At 44.5% G+C, this 25,825-nt stretch overlaps 1 protein-coding gene across 4 annotated transcripts in view; it reads left to right on the plus strand.

The window, feature by feature from the left end:
* Positions 1-25,825, plus strand: part of bmp2k (BMP2 inducible kinase) — a 99,542-nt gene that overhangs the window by 27,852 nt on the left and 45,865 nt on the right. For 2 of the 4 annotated variants that reach the window (XM_036979244.2, XM_036979245.2), the window contains exons 2-7: positions 3,188-3,306; positions 4,742-4,847; positions 5,493-5,635; positions 8,327-8,448; positions 10,458-10,539; positions 11,735-11,867. In XM_036979244.2, the coding sequence (XP_036835139.2) occupies positions 3,188-3,306; positions 4,742-4,847; positions 5,493-5,635; positions 8,327-8,448; positions 10,458-10,539; positions 11,735-11,867 (705 nt within the window). Of the gene's footprint in view, positions 316-3,187; positions 3,307-4,741; positions 4,848-5,492; positions 5,636-8,326; positions 8,449-10,457; positions 10,540-11,690; positions 11,868-25,825 lie in introns of all 4 variants that reach the window. The other 2 variants (XM_090236872.1, XM_090236873.1) reach the window with 2 other exon arrangements.

Genomic DNA, 25,825 nt, shown 5'->3' on the forward strand with positions numbered 1-25,825 from the left:
CTCTTTCTCCCTTCCTGCTTGATATCTCATTAGTTTGAGTTCACTCACTTGGCACAACTTGAGTTCAAGGCTGTTTTTTTTACAGTTTTTATTGCAGTTCCAGTACAATCCGAACACAGTTTCCTACCACTGATGGTAATGACTCTCGCTAGCGAGTTGGCTCCGTTTTAGGTTGTTATAAATATATGAATCGTTATGAGTAATGGAGAAGAAGTTTCCCATCCGGACAGACCCGAGGAGAACAACTAGACCCGTTCTGTATAGTCCTGGTCGGACCCAAATCCGAGCCAAAAAAACATCAGCAAAGACCATTTGGTAAGCTACTTTTTTAACCAGAGCTGCTGGAGCACGAGGCAGAGTGGTGATGTTCTGGCAGGGAGGAGCGAGAGATGAGAGACCACAAACAACCAAGCTGACTCGTGCTCTAGTCGACGAATAGCTGCTAAAGCTCAAATTAATTACATAGAAACGGGTCTTGACTGCATCAAACCGGGGAAAAACTCATTTGACTCTGCACGTGCTTTCTCCTCCTACACAGTAACGAACGACTCCATTCAGAACAAAACAGAGCAGTCTTACCTGTTGGCTCTTAGTCGTTGTAACCTATCCTCCCTAAATTCCCATTCTGACCGCTCCCTACACACACACACACACACACACACACGTGCTGAGTGAGCACACAAGCTCATGTTAGGCCTATGGAAATAAACACATATCTGACAGGCTACAGAAGCTTCATTCTATGCCAAATAACGACAGTTGGATAAATTTAAAAATAAAAATGGACTGGTTGAAGTAGGAAAATCACGAGTTCCAACAACGAGCTGCAGTTTTGGAATAATTGATTCCCATCTATTTTCTCGCTAAGGCTCTTATGCGAACTGCCATTTGGGATTGGTTAGCCTAGGTTAAAGGTCGACCTCTAGCCTAGGTTATAACATTTTTTTTTCCCCAGTTGGGGCCTTCCTCTACATAAATAATAAATCAGGCATACTCAAACATAAAAAAAAGAATGTCAATGCCCATCCCTAACCTTCTCAATTTAATTTCACTAACTCATCATTTTAGTAGGGTTGACCCTTCCTCCTTTCTTTGACCCCTGACCTACTAATTTGTCATGGTGATGGGTTTAATCTGTTCTGTTGTTCGTTAGCCTATCCAGATGTTATGTGAGGTGAGGTGTGTCTAATGTGGCTCTGGTACAGACTAACTGCTACTGAGGATCGGGAGAAGGGGGGGCGTAGACCAGACGCAGCATGGGACATGGGCCTTCCTTATCTTAATAGCTTATCACTGCTTTTCTCGTGTACACACATTATTATTATTATCAGTGCTAATTTCTCCTTAGCAGACTGTGCGGTGAGAGAATCGTGCTCCGCTGTCCTGTCACAGCCCCCTGTAGAGTTGACAGGACGTTGATCGATCTAGAATGTAGGCTACTGTTAGCCCACATGGACTTGACTCCTACTGCGGTCAGTCCCCTCTCTCTCTCTCCTCTATGAATTACATTGTGTTGATATCAACTGGTTGTATTATATCGTGGAACACACATCTTTACAAAGGCAGTAACCGGCAATGACACAAGCCTTGTTTTTGTAAATTAGCAAACGAGACTTATTTCCCGAGCCCTTATCACTGTCGAGACACTTATTTGGTAATGTAATAAAATAAATCCGGATGGAATATGAAATAAATCATGATGTGATATATGATGATGTGATATAACCGAATAAAATTAATTATGTTTTATATAACAGAAGAAAATAAAGTATGCCTTAATAGAACCAGAGTCGATGTGTTTAGACATTCCACTTGACCAGCCAGAAACACGACACCAAATGAGTTTTACATCTAAAATGTTTTTACCGAAAGATCGAGCTGTGACCTCCGTTCGTTTAGGTTACTGATTACTACCCTGGAATAGGAACTGTGCTCTTGGACAAACATGTTAAGGATGCTTTCAGCACCACACGAATAGGTGGACAGTTCCCGGATCCACTCTCGCTGTGTGTCTGCCCGTCTGTCTGTCTGTCTGCCCGTCTGTCTGCCCGTCTGTGTCTGTCTGTCTGCCCGTCTGCCCATCTGTCTGCCTGCCCGGCTGTCTGTCTGTCTGCCCGCCTCTCCGCTCACAGAGGAATTCACAACACAACTCCTGGGTAAAAATAAACGAGTGTGTCTTGATTTAAACTGTTTCCAACCTGCAAAATAATTGTTCTGAACAGCGACTTGAAAGACTGTTTTCATTCCACCCGCCGGGCTTATATATATATAAAAAAAAAAAAAAATGTTGGGTCAAACACAGAGAACCGTGGGACTCTACCTTGATGCAGGACTCTACCTCGGGGAGCAGTGTGTTTGTGTTAGGCAACAAGGACGCCATTGTGGGGGCGCTGCTTTGTTGTCTTTGAAGCCACCCGCTCGGTCCCCTAATGAGAGAGAAACACACACTAGTGACACCAGCTGTAGACTACGTGATGATGATAAGGGCTACATGATCACATCTCCACTTGATAATGTGCAGGGCTGTTTCCAGGCATAAGCGACTTACGCCGTATTAACTCAACGTGTAAAGTGTTGGTTTCATGTTTCATGAGCTGAAATTAAAAGATCCCAGAAATGTTTCGTACTCACAAAAAAGCTTATTTCTTTAAAAAAACAAAAACAATTTGGTGCACAGATTTGTTTACATCCTTGTTGGTGAGAATTTATCCTTTGCCAAGATGATGATGATAATAATAAGATAATCACCTGACAGGTGTCATATGGAGAAGCTGATTTTAAACCTGGTCTGTCTGCTCTCCAACACACTAGGAGACAAGTTCACCGTTCAGCAGGACATTAACCTACAACACAAGCACAAATGCAATGTATGTTCAATGTATTCACACCCCTCGACTTATGTTGTAGCTTGAATTCAAAATTGTATTTAAAAATATATTTATTCTCACCTACACACAATATCCGTTAATAAAGTGTCAACATGTTGTTGTTTTTTTAAAACCTTGCAAATTTATTGACATTGAAATACCGAAATATATAATTTACGCAATTGTATATTTTAATCAATTTGGCTGTAACACAACAACAATGTGGAATAAGCCAAGGGGTCTGAATACTAGCTGAAGGCAGTGTTATCTCTGTGTGTGTGTGTGTGAGGTGCTAACCACTCTGTTCTCCTCCTCGCCAGGTGGGTTCTCTGTGGTGTTCCTGGCCCGGACACACAGTGGCATGCGCTGCGCTCTCAAGAGGATGTACGTCAACAACGTCCCTGACCTCAACATCTACAAGAGAGAGATCACTATTATGGTGTGTGTGTGTGTCTCCTGTGTGTGTGTGTCTCCTGTGTGTGTGTGTGTGTGTCTCCTGTGTGTGTGTGTGTGTCTCCTGTGTGTGTGTGTGTGTCTCCTGTGTGTGTGTGTGTGTCTCCTGTGTGTGGTGTGTGTGTCTCCTGTGTGTGTGGTGTGTGTGGTGTGTGTGTGTGTGTGTGTGTGTCTCCTGTGTGTGTGTGTGTGTGTGTTTGCGTCTTGATTCCTTGTCTGGTTTCTATGCCTCCAGTAAACTGTATCAACCTCTAAGAAGAAAGTTGTTGAACATTGACCAGATGTTGTTTTACCCTGAACTTCTGACCCGTCTGTAACTGAACAAATAGTTATTTTATGTGGCGTGTCTTTCTCTGTGCTGACTTTAACACTGGAGAGACACGCACACACACACACACACACACACTGGAGAGACAGGGCTGTCGAGGTGACGTGTCTCTGACTAATAAAGAGTAACTACATAAAGAAACAAAAGCCCGGCACGTCAGACGCAGCACTGAGTTATGACTTACCGTAAAACTTACCGTAAAACTTACTGTAAAACTTACCGTAAAACTTCAATTAGTAGACTGGTGTTTTTTGTTGTTTAAATCCCTGAACACAACAGTCGCTTATTATAGACATGCTTCTAATTGAAAGAAGGGGGGAAACTCCCTTGACAACAATTATTCTCCTCTTTTGACTGTGCTTTTCTGTCAGTTCTTACTTGCGCCACTAGGTGGCGTTCAGCCTCTTTCTAGGGTTCTGTGCTTTCAAAGTGGATGACTGTTTTTGTGCTTGCCAGTTATCTAGCAGTTGTCGGCTGTTTTAGCTGCCTGTTAGCTAGCGGTTCTCCGGCTGTCTAGCTGCCTGTTAGCTAGCAGTTCTCGGCTGTCTGGCTGCTAACAGGCAGCCAGCTAGCAGTTCTCCGGCTGTCTAGCTGCCTGTTAGCTAGCGGTTCTCCGGCTGTCTAGCTGCCTGTTAGCTAGCGGTTCTCCGGCTGTCTAGCTGCCTGTTAGCTAGCAGTTCTCCGGCTGTCTAGCTGCCTGTTAGCTAGCAGTTCTCCGGCTGTCTAGCTGCCTGTTAGCTAGCAGTTCTCGGCTGTCTAGCTGCCTGTTAGCTAGCGGTTCTCCGTCTGTCTAGCTGCCTGTTAGCTAGCAGTTTCTTACTGGCGATTTTAAACACAGATTGCCATTCTTTTTTTTTTTTCAAGTCATTACTAATTATTTAATGGAACAAATCCAACATTACATCTTGTATTTCACCCCATAAACTATTCCTTTTAGACCCGATGGTGATTTTAAACAGCCGTTTATTTTCTGAAATGTGTGCCTTTACAGGACGGTTTTTAATTGATGTTTTATGCTAATTCACTTAAGCTCTTGGCTCCTATAAGGACCTTTCATGAGTGTCCACCCTGTCTGTGCTCTTCCCCTCTGCAGAAGGAGCTGTCTGGTCATAGGAACATAGTGAACTACCTGGACTCTACCATCAACTCAGTAGGGGACAGTGTGTGGGAGGTGCTCATTCTCATGGAGTACTGTAAAGGTAGGTGTTATAGGTTTCCCCCTGTGATTTTTTTAATACAATGGGACCGGTCATTATTGTTTTATTGAGCATGAGACGGGTGCAAAATTTGAACAAGCAGACCTGTGATTTTTTTATATTGACCCAATAAAGTAGAATTAACTTAAGCACAATCTCTCTTTGTCCCTCACCCTCTCTCCCGTTCACTCTCGCCTCATTCCCGTTCACTCCCTCTCCTCATTCCCTCTCTCCCTCTCCTCATTCCCTCTCTCCCGTTCACTCGCCCTCCTCCCTCTCCTCATTCCCTCTCTCCCGTTCACTCGCCCTCCTCCCTCTCCTCATTCCCTCTCTCCCGTTCACTCTCGCCTCATTCCCGTTCACTCCCTCTCCTCATTCCCTCTCTCCCTCTCCTCATTCCCTCTCTCCCGTTCACTCGCCCTCCTCCCTCTCCTCATTCCCTCTCTCCCGTTCACTCGCCCTCCTCCCTCTCCTCATTCCCTCTCTCCCGTTCGCTCTCCCTCCTCATTCCCTCTCTCCCGTTCGCTCGCCCTCCTCTCTCTTTCTCCTCGTTCCCTCTCTCCCTCCTCTCTCTCCTCATTCCCTCTCTCCCGTTTGCTCTCCCTCCTCTCTCTTTCTCCTCGTTCCCTCTCTCCCTCCTCCCCCCAGCTGGTCAGGTAGTGAAGCAGATGAATCAGCGTCTCCATATAGGGTTTACAGAGCCGGAGGTGTTGACCATCTTCACTGATACCTGTGAGGCTGTGGCCAGGCTGCATCAGTGTAGAACCCCTGTCATACACAGGGACCTTAAGGTAAGGGAATTACCCATCTCTTCCTCCTGTCCTCATCCGTCACCTCTTTCCTACTCTCATCCCTATTCCCCCTCCACCCCTTTCCTACTCTCATCCCTATTCCTCCTTCACCCCTTTCCTACTCTCATCCCTATTCCTCCTTCACCCCTTTCCTACTCTCATCCCTATTCCTCCTTCACCCCTTTCCTACTCTCATCCCTATTCCTCCTTCACCCCTTTCCTACTCTCATCCCTCTTACTCCTTCACCTCTTTCCTACTCTCATCCCTATTCCTCCTTCACCCCTTTCCTACTCTCATCCCTCTTACTCCTTCACCCCTTTCCTACTGTCATCCCTCTTACTCCTTCACCCCTTTCCTACTGTCATCCCTCTCTCTCCTTTACCCCTTTCCTACTCTCATCCCTCTTTCTCTCCTTCACCTCTTTCCTACTCTCATCCCTCTTTCTCTCCTTCACCTCTTTCCTACTCTCATCCCTCTTTCTCTCCTTCACCTCTTTCCTACTCTCATCCCTCTTACTCCTTCACCTCTTTCCTACTCTCATCCCTCTTACTCCTTCACCTCTTTCCTACTCTCATCCCTCTTACTCCTTCACCTCTTTCCTACTCTCATCCCTCTTACTCCTTCACCTCTTTCCTACTCTCATCCCTCTTACTCCTTCACCCCTTTCCTACTCTCATCCCTCTTACTCCTTCACCCCTTTCCTACTGTCATCCCTCTTACTCCTTCACCCCTTTCCTACTGTCATCCCTCTTGCTCTCCTTCACCCCTTTCCTACTGTTGTCACCCTGGAGACTGACACCAGACTGACACCAGACTGACACCAGACTGACACCAGACTGACACCAGACTGACACCAGACTGTTGGGTGATTGAATCCCAGAAGGACACTGCAAAATGCCTTGTCCTGTCATCTACTCTGAGCTGTGTCTCCTAAAAGCAAGTCGTCTGTCTCTGTCGTCTGTCTCTGTCGTCTGTCTCTGTCGTCTGTCTCTGTCGTCTGTCTCTGTCGTCTGTCTCTGTCGTCTGTCTCTGTCGTCTGTCTCTGTCGTCTGTCTCTGTCGTCTGTCTCTGTCGTCTGTCTCTGTCGTCTGTCTCTGTCGTCTGTCTCTGTCGTCTGTCTCTCCCTGTCTCTGTCGTCTGTCTCTCCCTGTCTCTGTCGTCTGTCTCTCCCTGTCTCTGTCGTCTGTCTCTCCCTGTCTCTGTCGTCTGTCTCTCCCTGTCTCTGTCGTCTGTCTCTCCCTGTCTCTGTCGTCTGTCTCTCCCTGTCTCTGTCGTCTGTCTCTCCCTGTCTCTGTCGTCTGTCTCTCCCTGTCTCTCCTAAAATCAAGTGAAATAGAGAAACTAATAGTACAAAAGGGAAAATAAATAAACATAAATATGGGTTGTATTTACAATGGTGTTTGTTCTTCACTGGTTGCCCTTTCCTTGTGGCAAAAGGTCACAACTCTAGCTGCTGTGATATTTGCATTTAAAAAAATAATTATTTGTGGATCTGTGTAATCTGAGGGAAATATGTGTCTCTCTAATATGGTCATACATTGGGCAGGAGGTTAGGAAGTGCAGCTCAGTTTCCACCTTTTGTGGGCAGTGAGCACATAGACAGACCTGGCTCTCAAGAGAACACGGGCTACAGCAGCCTTTCTCAATAGCAAGGCTATGCTCACTGAGTCTGTACATAGTCAAAGCTTTCCTTAATTTTGGGTCAGTCACAGTGGTCAGGTATTCTGCCGCTGTGTACTCTCTGTGTAGGGCCAAACAGCATTCTAGTTTGCTCTGTTTTTTTGTTAATTCTTTCCAATGTGTCAAGTAATTATCTTTTTGTTTTCTCATGATTTGGTTGGGTCTAATTGTGCTGTTGTCCTGGGGCTCTGTAGGGTGTGTTTGTGAACAGAGCCCCAGGACCAGCTTGCTAAGGGGACTCTTCTCCAGGTTCATCTCTCTGTAGGTGATGGCTTTGTTATGGAAGGTTTGGGAATCGTTTCCTTTCAGGTGGTTGTAGAATTTAACAGCTCTTTTCTGGATTTTGATAATTAGTGGGTATCGGCCTAATTCTGCTCTGCATGCATTATTTGGTGTTTTACGTTGTACACTGAGGATATTTTTGCAGAATTCTACATGCAGAGTCTCAATTTGGTGTTGATCCCATTTTGTGAATTCTTGGTTGGTGAGCGGACCCCAGACATCTCTCACATCCCTTCAGTCTTGGCATATGTCTGCTGTGAGCGAAAATAAAGTGTCAACATAACAAGGACTGTCCACGGCCGGTGAATAAACTAGTTCTCTATTGGTCAGTCTGTCCACTACTGGTGAATAAACTAGTTCTCTATTGGTCAGTCTGTCCACTACTGGTGAATAAACTAGTTCTCTATTGGTCAGTCTGTCCCTCTGGGGAAATGCAGCTACTTCACCAGGACAATGTTATATCCTAGAGCTTAAAGCTTCAGTCATGCTGACAATAATATTTATGTCTCTCCTCTCTCTTCCCTCTGTCTCCCCTCCCTCCTCTGTCTCCCCTCCCTCTCCCCTCTCTCCCCTCGTTGTCTCTCTCCCCTCTCTCTCTGTGTCTCTCCCATCTCTCTCTCTCTCTCTCCCCTCTCTCTCTGTCTCTCCCCTCTCTCTCTCTGTCTCTCTCCTCTCTCTGTCTCTCTCCTCTCTCCCCTCCTTCTGTCTCTCTCCTTTCTCTGTTCCAGGTAGAGAACATCCTCCTGAGTGATAATGGGAGTTATGTTCTGTGTGATTTTGGAAGTGCTTCTCTCAAAGTGCTGCTTCCACATAAAGACGGAGTGACCGCTGTGGAGGACGAAATCAGGAAGTGAGTGTGGGGGGGTGACGTGTGTGTGGGGGGGGGGATTAGGTGTGTGTGTGTGTGTGTGTGTGGGTGGGGTGAGGTTACGTGGGGGGGGGGGGGGGGGGGGTGTGAGGTGACGTGAGGGCGGTGGGGGGGGGTGAGGTGACGTGGGGGGGGGGGGGTGTGAGGTGACGTGAGGGCGGTGGGGGGGGTGAGGTGACGTGGAGGGGGGGGGGGGTGAGGTGACGTGAGTGCGGTGGAGGGGGGGAGGTGTGTGTGTGTGTGTGGGGGGGGTGAACCCAGGTGATTGTCTTCCATGTGCCTGCGTTGCTATAGCGCACCCCATTTCACGTCATGTGAACTGTCCCACAGATCCCCTCCTATTTGCTTTTTGTTCCAGTTAGGACTGGACAAAACATTAAGAACACCTTCCTGCCTGGTTGGGGGGGGGGGGGCTGTGAGCACGTGAAGAGCTGAGTGAAAGATTAGTTGTTGTTGTTTAGAATCGCTGTACACAGCCATACAAGTTGGTCTAATTTACTGGAAAGGAAAGTCTACTGAAGTGAGGCTTTGTCCTCGTCGTTTCTTGGTCTATTTATGTTGTTTTGTTCACAAGCCAGGTTGATTTTCTTCAATGTTTGAGTTTTCAACCGCTAGTGAAGAGAAGACGACACTGCCGCTATTCAGACTCTCAATCTCACCGGGGGCACAGTGTTACCACGGTAACCTCCCGCCCTTAAAGGGGCAGGTGACAATGTGTGTTGTTTTTGTTTAGAAATATTCTAGACACTAAAAAAATGTAATTAAACAATATAAAAACCACATTTACTTCTTGCTAGTAATACATTTGTTTTAGAAAACATATTCATTTTGTTGGTGTAATTTTAGTGGCAACAAAATATTTGGGCTGGTAATAAAATCATTCTGAGTGGCTGGTAGATTTTATATACCTACCTGCCACAGTGGCTGTTGGACCAACAAGTTAATCTTTTGTCTTTTTATAAACTGGATGGGTCGAGCTCTGAATGCTGATTGGCTGACAGCCGTGGTATATCAGACCGTATGACAAAACATGTGTTTTTACTGCTCTAATTACGTTGGTAACCAGTTTATAACAGCATTAAGGCAACCTCTGGGGGGGGTTGTGATATATGGCCGATATACCACGGCGACGGGCTGTATCCGGGCACTCTGCGATGCGTCGTGTATAAGAACAGGTATATTGGTCATATACAACAACCCCCCCCCCCCCCTCCCCAGAGGTGCCTTAATGCTTAGATATACTCAGTGGAGGACACCACTCTGTTCCATCAATCCACTTGGCCGGTCACTCTTACAATAGGGACTAATTCTCAGCAGTAGTGCACTACGCAGGGTGCCATCCTTCTCAGCAGTAGTGCACTACGCAGGGTGCCATCCTTCTCAGCAGTAGTGGCCTACGTAGGGTGCCATCCTTCTCAGCAGTAGTGCACTGCGCAGGGTGCCATCCTTCTCAGCAGTAGTGCACTACGCAGGGTGCCATTCTTATCAGCAGTAGTGCACTACGCAGGGTGCCATTCTTCTCAGCAGTAGTGCACTACGCAGGGTGCCATCCTTCTCAGCAGTAGTGCACTGCGTAGGGTGCCATCCTTCTCAGCAGTAGTGCACTACACAGGGTGCCATCCTTCTCAGCAGTAGTGCACTACGCAGGGTGCCATCCTTCTCAGCAGTAGTGGCCTACGCAGGGTGCCATCCTTCTCAGCAGTAGTACACTGCGCAGGGTGCCATCCTTCTCAGCAGTAGTGCACTACGCAGGGTGCCATCCTTCTCAGCAGTAGTGGCCTACGCAGGGTGCCATCCTTCTCAGCAGTAGTACACTGCGCAGGGTGCCATCCTTCTCAGCAGTAGTGCACTACGCAGGGTGCCATCCTTCTCAGCAGTAGTGCACTACGCAGGGTGCCATCCTTCTCAGCAGTAGTGCATTACCACTCTTACATACATACATACCATAACTGTATAAATAACCTTTGACCCTGACCACTTCCTGTGTGTAGGTACACGACCCTGTCTTATCGAGCTCCAGAGATGATCAACGTGTACGCAGGGAAGGCCATTACCACCAAGGCTGATATATGGGTGAGTTTAGAGCTGTGGGGGTGTACAGAAACCTGGGGGGGGTGTACAGAAACCTGGGGGGGGTGTACGGAAACCTGGGGGGGTGTATGGAAACCTGGGGGGGGGGGTACGGAAACCTGGGGGGGGGCGTGCGTGGCTGACCGTGAGCGCGTGGCTGCTTTTTGAACAAAGTTTTTCTGGCGATCACATGGAACAGTTTTATGAAACTTTAAATGTCCCTCATCATTAATTTCTCATTGAACTTTTCAACCAGAGACATTTTAGACTCCCGCATTTTAACTCATATTCCATGTTAGCACTTCACTACAAGGAGAAGATTAGAAATATACTGTTTTTAAGACTTAGTTTGTCAAAATGGTCACCTTACTCTTGGTTGTTGTACAAGCTGTGTTTCTTCTGTTTCAGGCTCTTGGTTGGTTGTTGAACAAGCTGTGTTTCTGTGTTTCAGGCCCTTGGTTGGTTGTTGAACAAGCTGTGTTTCTGTGTTTCAGCCTCTTGGTTGGTTGCTTGTTGTACAAGCTGTGTTTATTCTGTTTCAGCCTCTTGGTTGGTTGTTGAACAAGCTGTTTTTCTGTGTTTCAGGCCCTTGGTTGGTTGGTTGTTGTACAAGCTGTGTTTCTGTGTTTCAGCCTCTTGGTTGATTGTTGTACAAGCTGTGTTTCTCTGTTTCAGTCTCTTGGTTGGTTGTTGAACAAGCTGTGTTTCTGTGTTTCAGGCCCTTGGTTGGTTGTTGTACAAGCTGTGTTTCTCTGTTTCAGTCTCTTGGTTGGTTGTTGAACAAGCTGTGTTTCAGCCTCTTGGTTGGTTGTTGTACAAGCTGTGTTTCTCTGTTTCAGCCTCTTGGTTGGTTGTTGTACAAGCTGTGTTTCTCTGTTTCAGGCCCTTGGTTGGTTGGTTGTTGTACAAGCTGTGTTTCTTCTGTTTCAGGCTCTTGGTTGGTTGTTGTACAAGCTGTGTTTCTTTTGTTTCAGCCTCTTGGTTGGTTGTTGTACAAGCTGTGTTTCTTTTGTTTCAGCCTCTTGGTTGGTTGGTTGTTGTACAAGCTGTGTTTCTTCTGTTTCAGGCTCTTGGTTGGTTGTTGTACAAGCTGTGTTTCTTTTGTTTCAGCCTCTTGGTTGGTTGTTGTACAAGCTGTGTTTCTTCTGTTTCAGGCTCTTGGTTGCTTGTTGTACAAGCTGTGTTTCTTCTGTTTCAGGCTCTTGGTTGCTTGTTGTACAAGCTGTGTTTCTTCTCGCTCCCGTTCGGGGAGAGTCAAGTCGCCATATGTGAGGGAACCTTTGTCGTTCCCGACAATTCCAAATTCTCCTTCAAGCTGCACTGCTTAATCAGTAAGTCCATCTGCCTTGTTCCTCAGCAACACACCAACCCACAAAGCTGTCAATCAGTATAATAATTCAACCACATTGACCATTGTCACGTGAATGTTTCTGATGTGTAAACACGTAACTGTCCGATTCATTTGCCCAATCAGACTGTCGTTCATTCTTCACACACCCACTGTTAGTCCTCCAGTACAAATATAAGTCAATAGCTCCACCTTGTGGCGAACTGTGTTTTACCGTTTGGGGATGTTGGATCGTACAGAGGTAGTGATCTATTTCAAACCCTTTACGGTTCACTCTGTAACCAATGTAAAAATGTACATGCCTTCTCCCAACTCTACTCCAGGCTATATTAAACTATATGTCCCCTCTTCTCCAGGCTATAGTAAACTATATGTCCCCTCTACTCCCACCTCTACTCCAGGCTATAGTAAACTATATGTCCCCTCTTCTCCAGGCTATAGTAAACTATATGTCCCCTCTACTCCCACCTCTACTCCAGGCTATAGTAAACTATATGTCCCCTCTTCTCCAGGCTATAGTAAACTATATGTCCCCTCTACTCCAGGCTATATTTAACTATATGTCCCCTCTTCTCCAGGCTATAGTAAACTATATGTCCCCTCTTCTCCAGGCTATAGTAAACTATATGTCCCCTCTACTCCAGGCTATAGTAAACTATATGTCCCCTCTTCTCCAGGCTATAGTAAACTATATGTCCCCTCTTCTCCAGGCTATAGTAAACTATATGTCCCCTCTACTCCAGGCTATAGTAAACTATATGTCCCCTCTTCTCCAGGCTATAGTAAACTATATGTCCCCTCTACTCCCACCTCTACTCCAGGCTATAGTAAACTATATGTCCCCTCTTCTCCAGGCTATAGTAAACTATATGTCCCCTCTACTCCAGGCTATATTTAACTATATGTCCCCTCTTCTCCAGGCTATAGTAAACTATATGTCCCCTCTACTCCAGGCTATATTAAACTATATGTCCCCTCTTCTCCAGGCTATATTAAACTATATGTCCCCTCTACTCCAGGCTATAGTAAACTATATGTCCCCTCTTCTCCAGGCTATAGTAAACTATATGTCCCCTCTTCTCCAGGCTATAGTAAACTATATGTCCCCTCTTCTCCAGGCTATATTAAACTATATGTCCCCTCTACTCCCACCTCTTCTCCAGGCTATAGTAAACTATATGTCCCCTCTTCTCCAGGCTATATTAAACTATATGTCCCCTCTACTCCCACCTCTTCTCCAGGCTATAGTAAACTATATGTCCCCTCTACTCCCACCTCTTCTCCAGGCTATATTAAACTATATGTCCCCTCTACTCCCACCTCTTCTCCAGGATATAGTAAACTATATGTCCCCTCTACTCCCACCTCTACTCCAGGTTATAGTAAACTATATGTCCCCTCTTCTCCAGGCTATAGTAAACTATATGTCCCCTCTTCTCCAGGCTATAGTAAACTATATGTCCCCTCTACTCCCACCTCTACTCCAGGCTATAGTAAACTATATGTCCCCTCTTCTCCAGGCTATATTAAACTATATGTCCCCTCTTCTCCAGGCTATAGTAAACTATATGTCCCCTCTTCTCCAGGCTATAGTAAACTATATGTCCCCTCTTCTCCAGGTTATATTAAACTATATGTCCCCTCTACTCCCACCTCTACTCCAGGCTATAGTAAACTATATGTCCCCTCTTCTCCAGGCTATAGTAAACTATATGTCCCCTCTTCTCCAGGCTATATTAAACTATATGTCCCCTCTACTCCAGGCTATATTAAACTATATGTCCCCTCTTCTCCAGGATATAGTAAACTATGTGTCCCCTCTACTCCAGGCTATAGTAAACTATATGTCCCCTCTTCTCCAGGCTATAGTAAACTATATGTCCCCTCTTCTCCAGGCTATAGTAAACTATATGTCCCCTCTACTCCAGGCTATAGTAAACTATATGTCCCCTCTTCTCCAGGCTATAGTAAACTATATGTCCCCTCTTCTCCAGGCTATATTAAACTATATGTCCCCTCTACTCCAGGCTATATTAAACTATATGTCCCCTCTTCTCCAGGATATAGTAAACTATATGTCCCCTCTACTCCAGGCTATAGTAAACTATATGTCCCCTCTACTCCCACCTCTACTCCAGGCTATAGTAAACAATATGTCCCCTCTTCTCCAGGCTATAGTAAACTATATGTCCACTCTACTCCAGGCTATAGTAAACTATATGTCCCCTCTTCTCCAGGCTATAGTAAACTATATGTCCCCTCTACTCCCACCTCTACTCCAGGCTATAGTAAACTATATGTCCCCTCTTCTCCAGGCTATAGTAAACTATATGTCCCCTCTTCTCCAGGCTATAGTAAACTATATGTCCCCTCTACTCCAGGCTATAGTAAACTATATGTCCCCTCTACTCCCACCTCTACTCCAGGCTATAGTAAACTATATGTCCCCTCTTCTCCAGGCTATAGTAAACTATATGTCCCCTCTTCTCCAGGCTATAGTAAACTATATGTCCCCTCTACTCCAGGCTATAGTAAACTATATGTCCCCTCTTCTCCAGGCTATAGTAAACTATATGTCCCCTCTTCTCCAGGCTATAGTAAACTATATGTCCCCTCTTCTCCAGGCTATAGTAAACTATATGTCCCCTCTACTCCAGGCTATAGTAAACTGTATGTCCCCTCTTCTCCAGGCTATAGTAAACTATATGTCCCCTCTACTCCAGGCTATAGTAAACTATATGTCCCCTCTTCTCCAGGCTATAGTAAACTATATGTCCCCTCTACTCCCACCTCTTCTCCAGGCTATAGTAAACTATATGTCCCCTCTACTCCCACCTCTACTCCAGGCTATAGTAAACTATATGTCCCCTCTACTCCCACCTCTACTCCAGGCTATAGTAAACTATATGTCCCCTCTTCTCCAGGCTATAGTAAACTATATGTCCCCTCTACTCCAGGCTATAGTAAACTATATGTCCCCTCTTCTCCAGGCTATATTAAACTATATGTCCCCTCTTCTCCAGGCTATAGTAAACTATATGTCCCCTCTACTCCAGGCTATAGTAAACTATATGTCCCCTCTTCTCCAGGCTATATTAAACTATATGTCCCCTCTACTCCAGGCTATAGTAAACTATATGTCCCCTCTTCTCCAGGCTATAGTAAACTATATGTCCCCTCTACTCCAGGCTATAGTAAACTATATGTCCCCTCTTCTCCAGGCTATAGTAAACTATATGTCCCCTCTTCTCCAGGCTATATTAAACTATATGTCCCCTCTACTCCAGGCTATATTAAACTATATGTCCCCTCTTCTCCAGGATATAGTAAACTATATGTCCCCTCTACTCCAGGCTATAGTAAACTATATGTCCCCTCTACTCCCACCTCTACTCCAGGCTATAGTAAACAATATGTCCCCTCTTCTCCAGGCTATAGTAAACTATATGTCCCCTCTTCTCCAGGCTATAGTAAACTATATGTCCCCTCTTCTCCAGGCTATAGTAAACTATATGTCCCCTCTACTCCAGGCTATAGTAAACTATATGTCCCCTCTACTCCCACCTCTACTCCAGGCTATAGTAAACTATATGTCCCCTCTTCTCCAGGCTATAGTAAACTATATGTCCCCTCTTCTCCAGGCTATAGTAAACTATATGTCCCCTCTACTCCAGGCTATAGTAAACTATATGTCCCCTCTTCTCCAGGCTATAGTAAACTATATGTCCCCTCTTCTCCAGGCTATAGTAAACTATATGTCCCCTCTACTCCAGGCTATAGTAAACTATATGTCCCCTCTTCTCCAGGCTATAGTAAACTATATGTCCCCTCTACTCCAGGCTATAGTAAACTATATGTCCCCTCTTCTCCAGGCTATATTAAACTATATGTCCCCTCTACTCCAGGCTATAGTAAACTATATGTCCCCTCTACTCCAGGCTATAGTAAACTATATGTCCCCTCTACTCCCACCTCTACTCCAGGCTATAGTAAACTATATGTCCCCTCTTCTCCAGGCTATAGTAAACTATATGTCCCCTCTTCTCCAGGCTATAGTAAACTATATGTCCCCTCTACTCCAGGCTATAGTAAACTATATGTCCCCTCTTCTCCAGGCTATAGTAAACTATATGTCCCCTCTTCTCCAGGCTATAGTAAACTATATGTCCCCTCTACTCCAGGCTATAGTAAACTATATGTCCTCTCTTCTCCAGGCTATAGTAAACTATATGTCCCCTCTTCTCCAGGCTATAGTAAACTATATGTCCTCTCTTCTCCAGGCTATATTAAACTATATGTCCCCTCTTCTCCAGGTTATATTAAACTATATGTCCCCTCTTCTCCAGGTTATAGTAAACTATATGTCCTCTCTACTCCAGGATATAGTAAACTATATGTCCCCTCTACTCCAGGCTATAGTAAACTATATGTCCCCTCTTCTCCAGGCTATATTAAACTATATGTCCCCTCTACTCCAGGCTATAGTAAACTATATGTCCCCTCTTCTCCAGGCTATAGTAAACTATATGTCCCCTCTACTCCCACCTCTTCTCCAGGCTATAGTAAACTATATGTCCCCTCTACTCCCACCTCTACTCCAGGCTATAGTAAACTATATGTCCCCTCTACTCCCACCTCTACTCCAGGCTATAGTAAACTATATGTCCCCTCTTCTCCAGGCTATAGTAAACTATATGTCCCCTCTACTCCAGGCTATAGTAAACTATATGTCCCCTCTTCTCCAGGCTATATTAAACTATATGTCCCCTCTTCTCCAGGCTATAGTAAACTATATGTCCCCTCTACTCCAGGCTATAGTAAACTATATGTCCCCTCTTCTCCAGGCTATATTAAACTATATGTCCCCTCTACTCCAGGCTATAGTAAACTATATGTCCCCTCTTCTCCAGGCTATAGTAAACTATATGTCCCCTCTACTCCCACCTCTACTCCAGGCTATAGTAAACTATATGTCCCCTCTTCTCCCACCTCTTCTCCAGGCTATATTAAACTATATGTCCCCTCTTCTCCCACCTCTTCTCCAGGCTATAGTAAACTATATGTCCCCTCTACTCCAGGCTATAGTAAACTATATGTCCCCTCTTCTCCCACCTCTTCTCCAGGCTATATTAAACTATATGTCCCCTCTTCTCCCACCTCTACTCCAGGCTATAGTAAACTATATGTCCCCTCTTCTCCAGGCTATATTAAACTATATGTCCCCTCTACTCCCACCTCTACTCCAGGCTATAGTAAACTATATGTCCCCTCTACTCCAGGCTATAGTAAACTATATGTCCCCTCTTCTCCAGGCTATAGTAAACTATATGTCCCCTCTACTCCAGGCTATAGTAAACTATATGTCCCCTCTACTCCAGGCTATAGTAAACTATATGTCCCCTCTACTCCAGGCTATAGTAAACTATATGTCCCCTCTACTCCAGGCTATAGTAAACTATTTGTCCCCTCTACTCCAGGCTATAGTAAACTATATGTCCCCTCTTCTCCAGGCTATAGTAAACTATATGTCCTCTCTACTCCAGGCTATAGTAAACTATATGTCCCCTCTTCTCCAGGCTATAGTAAACTATATGTCCCCTCTACTCCAGGCTATAGTAAACTACATGTCCCCTTTACTCCAGGCTATAGTAAACTATATGTCCCCTCTACTCCAGGCTATAGTAAACTATATGTCCCCTCTACTCCCACCTCTACTCCAGGCTATAGTAAACTATATGTCCCCTCTACTCCAGGCTATAGTAAACTATATGTCCCCTCTACTCCCACCTCTACTCCAGGCTATAGTAAACTATATGTCCCCTCTACTCCAGGCTATAGTAAACTATATGTCCACTCTACTCCAGGCTATAGTAAACTATATGTCCCCTTTACTCCAGGCTATAGTAAACTATATGTCCCCTCTACTCCAGGCTATAGTAAACTATATGTCCCCTCTTCTCCAACCTATATTAAACTATATGTCCCCTCTTCTCCAGGCTATAGTAAACTATGTCCCTTCTACTCCCACCTCTTCTCCAGGTTATAGTAAACTATATGTCCCCTCTTCTCCAGGTTATAGTAAACTATATGTCCTCTCTACTCCAGGCTATAGTAAACTATATGTCCCCTCTACTCCAGGCCATAGTAAACTATATGTCCCCTCTACTCCAGGCGATATTAAACTTTATGTCCCCTCTTCTCCAGGCTATAGTAAACTATATGTCCTCTCTACTCCAGGCTATAGTAAACTATATGTCCCCTCTACTCCAGGCTATAGTAAACTATATGTCCCCTCTACTCCAGGCTATAGTAAACTATATGTCCTCTCTACTCCAGGCTATAGTAAACTATATGTCCCCTCTTCTCCAGGTTATAGTAAACTATATGTCCCCTCTTCTCCAGGCTATAGTAAACTATATGTCCCCTCTACTCCAGGCTATAGTAAACTATATGTCCCCTCTTCTCCAGGCTATAGTAAACTATATGTCCCCTCTTCTCCAGGCTATATTAAACTATATGTCCCCTCTACTCCAGGCTATATTAAACTATATGTCCCCTCTTCTCCAGGATATAGTAAACTATATGTCCCCTCTACTCCAGGCTATAGTAAACTATATGTCCCCTCTACTCCCACCTCTACTCCAGGCTATAGTAAACAATATGTCCCCTCTTCTCCAGGCTATAGTAAACTATATGTCCACTCTACTCCAGGCTATAGTAAACTATATGTCCCCTCTTCTCCAGGCTATAGTAAACTATATGTCCCCTCTACTCCCACCTCTACTCCAGGCTATAGTAAACTATATGTCCCCTCTTCTCCAGGCTATAGTAAACTATATGTCCCCTCTTCTCCAGGCTATAGTAAACTATATGTCCCCTCTACTCCAGGCTATAGTAAACTATATGTCCCCTCTACTCCCACCTCTACTCCAGGCTATAGTAAACTATATGTCCCCTCTTCTCCAGGCTATAGTAAACTATATGTCCCCTCTTCTCCAGGCTATAGTAAACTATATGTCCCCTCTACTCCAGGCTATAGTAAACTATATGTCCCCTCTTCTCCAGGCTATAGTAAACTATATGTCCCCTCTTCTCCAGGCTATAGTAAACTATATGTCCCCTCTTCTCCAGGCTATAGTAAACTATATGTCCCCTCTACTCCAGGCTATAGTAAACTGTATGTCCCCTCTTCTCCAGGCTATAGTAAACTATATGTCCCCTCTACTCCAGGCTATAGTAAACTATATGTCCCCTCTTCTCCAGGCTATAGTAAACTATATGTCCCCTCTACTCCCACCTCTTCTCCAGGCTATAGTAAACTATATGTCCCCTCTACTCCCACCTCTACTCCAGGCTATAGTAAACTATATGTCCCCTCTACTCCCACCTCTACTCCAGGCTATAGTAAACTATATGTCCCCTCTTCTCCAGGCTATAGTAAACTATATGTCCCCTCTACTCCAGGCTATAGTAAACTATATGTCCCCTCTTCTCCAGGCTATATTAAACTATATGTCCCCTCTTCTCCAGGCTATAGTAAACTATATGTCCCCTCTACTCCAGGCTATAGTAAACTATATGTCCCCTCTTCTCCAGGCTATATTAAACTATATGTCCCCTCTACTCCAGGCTATAGTAAACTATATGTCCCCTCTTCTCCAGGCTATAGTAAACTATATGTCCCCTCTACTCCAGGCTATAGTAAACTATATGTCCCCTCTTCTCCAGGCTATAGTAAACTATATGTCCCCTCTTCTCCAGGCTATATTAAACTATATGTCCCCTCTACTCCAGGCTATATTAAACTATATGTCCCCTCTTCTCCAGGATATAGTAAACTATATGTCCCCTCTACTCCAGGCTATAGTAAACTATATGTCCCCTCTACTCCCACCTCTACTCCAGGCTATAGTAAACAATATGTCCCCTCTTCTCCAGGCTATAGTAAACTATATGTCCCCTCTTCTCCAGGCTATAGTAAACTATATGTCCCCTCTTCTCCAGGCTATAGTAAACTATATGTCCCCTCTACTCCAGGCTATAGTAAACTATATGTCCCCTCTACTCCCACCTCTACTCCAGGCTATAGTAAACTATATGTCCCCTCTTCTCCAGGCTATAGTAAACTATATGTCCCCTCTTCTCCAGGCTATAGTAAACTATATGTCCCCTCTACTCCAGGCTATAGTAAACTATATGTCCCCTCTTCTCCAGGCTATAGTAAACTATATGTCCCCTCTTCTCCAGGCTATAGTAAACTATATGTCCCCTCTACTCCAGGCTATAGTAAACTATATGTCCCCTCTTCTCCAGGCTATAGTAAACTATATGTCCCCTCTACTCCAGGCTATAGTAAACTATATGTCCCCTCTTCTCCAGGCTATATTAAACTATATGTCCCCTCTACTCCAGGCTATAGTAAACTATATGTCCCCTCTACTCCAGGCTATAGTAAACTATATGTCCCCTCTACTCCCACCTCTACTCCAGGCTATAGTAAACTATATGTCCCCTCTTCTCCAGGCTATAGTAAACTATATGTCCCCTCTTCTCCAGGCTATAGTAAACTATATGTCCCCTCTACTCCAGGCTATAGTAAACTATATGTCCCCTCTTCTCCAGGCTATAGTAAACTATATGTCCCCTCTTCTCCAGGCTATAGTAAACTATATGTCCCCTCTACTCCAGGCTATAGTAAACTATATGTCCTCTCTTCTCCAGGCTATAGTAAACTATATGTCCCCTCTTCTCCAGGCTATAGTAAACTATATGTCCTCTCTTCTCCAGGCTATATTAAACTATATGTCCCCTCTTCTCCAGGTTATATTAAACTATATGTCCCCTCTTCTCCAGGTTATAGTAAACTATATGTCCTCTCTACTCCAGGATATAGTAAACTATATGTCCCCTCTACTCCAGGCTATAGTAAACTATATGTCCCCTCTTCTCCAGGCTATATTAAACTATATGTCCCCTCTACTCCAGGCTATAGTAAACTATATGTCCCCTCTTCTCCAGGCTATAGTAAACTATATGTCCCCTCTACTCCCACCTCTTCTCCAGGCTATAGTAAACTATATGTCCCCTCTACTCCCACCTCTACTCCAGGCTATAGTAAACTATATGTCCCCTCTACTCCCACCTCTACTCCAGGCTATAGTAAACTATATGTCCCCTCTTCTCCAGGCTATAGTAAACTATATGTCCCCTCTACTCCAGGCTATAGTAAACTATATGTCCCCTCTTCTCCAGGCTATATTAAACTATATGTCCCCTCTTCTCCAGGCTATAGTAAACTATATGTCCCCTCTACTCCAGGCTATAGTAAACTATATGTCCCCTCTTCTCCAGGCTATATTAAACTATATGTCCCCTCTACTCCAGGCTATAGTAAACTATATGTCCCCTCTTCTCCAGGCTATAGTAAACTATATGTCCCCTCTACTCCCACCTCTACTCCAGGCTATAGTAAACTATATGTCCCCTCTTCTCCCACCTCTTCTCCAGGCTATATTAAACTATATGTCCCCTCTTCTCCCACCTCTTCTCCAGGCTATAGTAAACTATATGTCCCCTCTACTCCAGGCTATAGTAAACTATATGTCCCCTCTTCTCCCACCTCTTCTCCAGGCTATATTAAACTATATGTCCCCTCTTCTCCCACCTCTACTCCAGGCTATAGTAAACTATATGTCCCCTCTTCTCCAGGCTATATTAAACTATATGTCCCCTCTACTCCCACCTCTACTCCAGGCTATAGTAAACTATATGTCCCCTCTACTCCAGGCTATAGTAAACTATATGTCCCCTCTTCTCCAGGCTATAGTAAACTATATGTCCCCTCTACTCCAGGCTATAGTAAACTATATGTCCCCTCTACTCCAGGCTATAGTAAACTATATGTCCCCTCTACTCCAGGCTATAGTAAACTATATGTCCCCTCTACTCCAGGCTATAGTAAACTATTTGTCCCCTCTACTCCAGGCTATAGTAAACTATATGTCCCCTCTTCTCCAGGCTATAGTAAACTATATGTCCTCTCTACTCCAGGCTATAGTAAACTATATGTCCCCTCTTCTCCAGGCTATAGTAAACTATATGTCCCCTCTACTCCAGGCTATAGTAAACTACATGTCCCCTTTACTCCAGGCTATAGTAAACTATATGTCCCCTCTACTCCAGGCTATAGTAAACTATATGTCCCCTCTACTCCCACCTCTACTCCAGGCTATAGTAAACTATATGTCCCCTCTACTCCAGGCTATAGTAAACTATATGTCCCCTCTACTCCCACCTCTACTCCAGGCTATAGTAAACTATATGTCCCCTCTACTCCAGGCTATAGTAAACTATATGTCCACTCTACTCCAGGCTATAGTAAACTATATGTCCCCTTTACTCCAGGCTATAGTAAACTATATGTCCCCTCTACTCCAGGCTATAGTAAACTATATGTCCCCTCTTCTCCAACCTATATTAAACTATATGTCCCCTCTTCTCCAGGCTATAGTAAACTATGTCCCTTCTACTCCCACCTCTTCTCCAGGTTATAGTAAACTATATGTCCCCTCTTCTCCAGGTTATAGTAAACTATATGTCCTCTCTACTCCAGGCTATAGTAAACTATATGTCCCCTCTACTCCAGGCCATAGTAAACTATATGTCCCCTCTACTCCAGGCGATATTAAACTATATGTCCCCTCTTCTCCAGGCTATAGTAAACTATATGTCCTCTCTACTCCAGGCTATAGTAAACTATATGTCCCCTCTACTCCAGGCTATAGTAAACTATATGTCCCCTCTACTCCAGGCTATAGTAAACTATATGTCCTCTCTACTCCAGGCTATAGTAAACTATATGTCCCCTCTTCTCCAGGTTATAGTAAACTATATGTCCTCTCTACTCCAGGTTATAGTAAACTATATGTCCCCTCTTCTCCAGGCTATAGTAAACTATATGTCCCCTCTACTCCCACCTCTACTCCAGGCTATAGTAAACTATATGTCCCCTCTACTCCCACCTCTACTCCAGGCTATAGTAAACTATATGTCCCCTCTTCTCCCACCTCTACTCCAGGCTATAGTAAACTATATGTCCCCTCTTCTCCAGGCTATATTAAACTATATGTCCCCTCTACTCCAGGCTATATTAAACTATATGTCCCCTCTTCTCCAGGATATAGTAAACTATATGTCCCCTCTACTCCAGGCTATAGTAAACTATATGTCCCCTCTACTCCCACCTCTTCTCCAGGCTATAGTAAACTATATGTCCCCTCTACTCCCACCTCTTCTCCAGGCTATATTAAACTATATGTCCCCTCTACTCCCACCTCTTCTCCAGGATATAGTAAACTATATGTCCCCTCTACTCCCACCTCTACTCCAGGTTATAGTAAACTATATGTCCCCTCTTCTCCAGGCTATAGTAAACTATATGTCCCCTCTTCTCCAGGCTATAGTAAACTATATGTCCCCTCTACTCCCACCTCTACTCCAGGCTATAGTAAACTATATGTCCCCTCTTCTCCAGGCTATATTAAACTATATGTCCCCTCTTCTCCAGGCTATAGTAAACTATATGTCCCCTCTTCTCCAGGCTATAGTAAACTATATGTCCCCTCTTCTCCAGGTTATATTAAACTATATGTCCCCTCTACTCCCACCTCTACTCCAGGCTATAGTAAACTATATGTCCCCTCTTCTCCAGGCTATAGTAAACTATATGTCCCCTCTTCTCCAGGCTATATTAAACTATATGTCCCCTTTACTCCAGGCTATATTAAACTATATGTCCCCTCTTCTCCAGGATATAGTAAACTATGTGTCCCCTCTACTCCAGGCTATAGTAAACTATATGTCCCCTCTTCTCCAGGCTATAGTAAACTATATGTCCCCTCTTCTCCAGGCTATAGTAAACTATATGTCCCCTCTACTCCAGGCTATAGTAAACTATATGTCCCCTCTTCTCCAGGCTATAGTAAACTATATGTCCCCTCTTCTCCAGGCTATATTAAACTATATGTCCCCTCTACTCCAGGCTATATTAAACTATATGTCCCCTCTTCTCCAGGATATAGTAAACTATATGTCCCCTCTACTCCAGGCTATAGTAAACTATATGTCCCCTCTACTCCCACCTCTACTCCAGGCTATAGTAAACAATATGTCCCCTCTTCTCCAGGCTATAGTAAACTATATGTCCACTCTACTCCAGGCTATAGTAAACTATATGTCCCCTCTTCTCCAGGCTATAGTAAACTATATGTCCCCTCTACTCCCACCTCTACTCCAGGCTATAGTAAACTATATGTCCCCTCTTCTCCAGGCTATAGTAAACTATATGTCCCCTCTTCTCCAGGCTATAGTAAACTATATGTCCCCTCTACTCCAGGCTATAGTAAACTATATGTCCCCTCTACTCCCACCTCTACTCCAGGCTATAGTAAACTATATGTCCCCTCTTCTCCAGGCTATAGTAAACTATATGTCCCCTCTTCTCCAGGCTATAGTAAACTATATGTCCCCTCTACTCCAGGCTATAGTAAACTATATGTCCCCTCTTCTCCAGGCTATAGTAAACTATATGTCCCCTCTTCTCCAGGCTATAGTAAACTATATGTCCCCTCTTCTCCAGGCTATAGTAAACTATATGTCCCCTCTACTCCAGGCTATAGTAAACTGTATGTCCCCTCTTCTCCAGGCTATAGTAAACTATATGTCCCCTCTTCTCCAGGCTATAGTAAACTATATGTCCCCTCTACTCCCACCTCTTCTCCAGGCTATAGTAAACTATATGTCCCCTCTACTCCCACCTCTACTCCAGGCTATAGTAAACTATATGTCCCCTCTACTCCCACCTCTACTCCAGGCTATAGTAAACTATATGTCCCCTCTTCTCCAGGCTATAGTAAACTATATGTCCCCTCTACTCCAGGCTATAGTAAACTATATGTCCCCTCTTCTCCAGGCTATATTAAACTATATGTCCCCTCTTCTCCAGGCTATAGTAAACTATATGTCCCCTCTACTCCAGGCTATAGTAAACTATATGTCCCCTCTTCTCCAGGCTATATTAAACTATATGTCCCCTCTACTCCAGGCTATAGTAAACTATATGTCCCCTCTTCTCCAGGCTATAGTAAACTATATGTCCCCTCTACTCCAGGCTATAGTAAACTATATGTCCCCTCTTCTCCAGGCTATAGTAAACTATATGTCCCCTCTTCTCCAGGCTATATTAAACTATATGTCCCCTCTACTCCAGGCTATATTAAACTATATGTCCCCTCTTCTCCAGGATATAGTAAACTATATGTCCCCTCTACTCCAGGCTATAGTAAACTATATGTCCCCTCTACTCCCACCTCTACTCCAGGCTATAGTAAACAATATGTCCCCTCTTCTCCAGGCTATAGTAAACTATATGTCCCCTCTTCTCCAGGCTATAGTAAACTATATGTCCCCTCTTCTCCAGGCTATAGTAAACTATATGTCCCCTCTACTCCAGGCTATAGTAAACTATATGTCCCCTCTACTCCCACCTCTACTCCAGGCTATAGTAAACTATATGTCCCCTCTTCTCCAGGCTATAGTAAACTATATGTCCCCTCTTCTCCAGGCTATAGTAAACTATATGTCCCCTCTACTCCAGGCTATAGTAAACTATATGTCCCCTCTTCTCCAGGCTATAGTAAACTATATGTCCCCTCTTCTCCAGGCTATAGTAAACTATATGTCCCCTCTACTCCAGGCTATAGTAAACTATATGTCCCCTCTTCTCCAGGCTATAGTAAACTATATGTCCCCTCTACTCCAGGCTATAGTAAACTATATGTCCCCTCTTCTCCAGGCTATATTAAACTATATGTCCCCTCTACTCCAGGCTATAGTAAACTATATGTCCCCTCTACTCCAGGCTATAGTAAACTATATGTCCCC

This window comes from Oncorhynchus mykiss, chromosome 6 (assembly GCF_057628025.1).
Source record: "Oncorhynchus mykiss isolate SJ-2025 chromosome 6, ASM5762802v1, whole genome shotgun sequence".
Taxonomy (NCBI): Eukaryota; Metazoa; Chordata; class Actinopteri; order Salmoniformes; family Salmonidae; genus Oncorhynchus; species Oncorhynchus mykiss.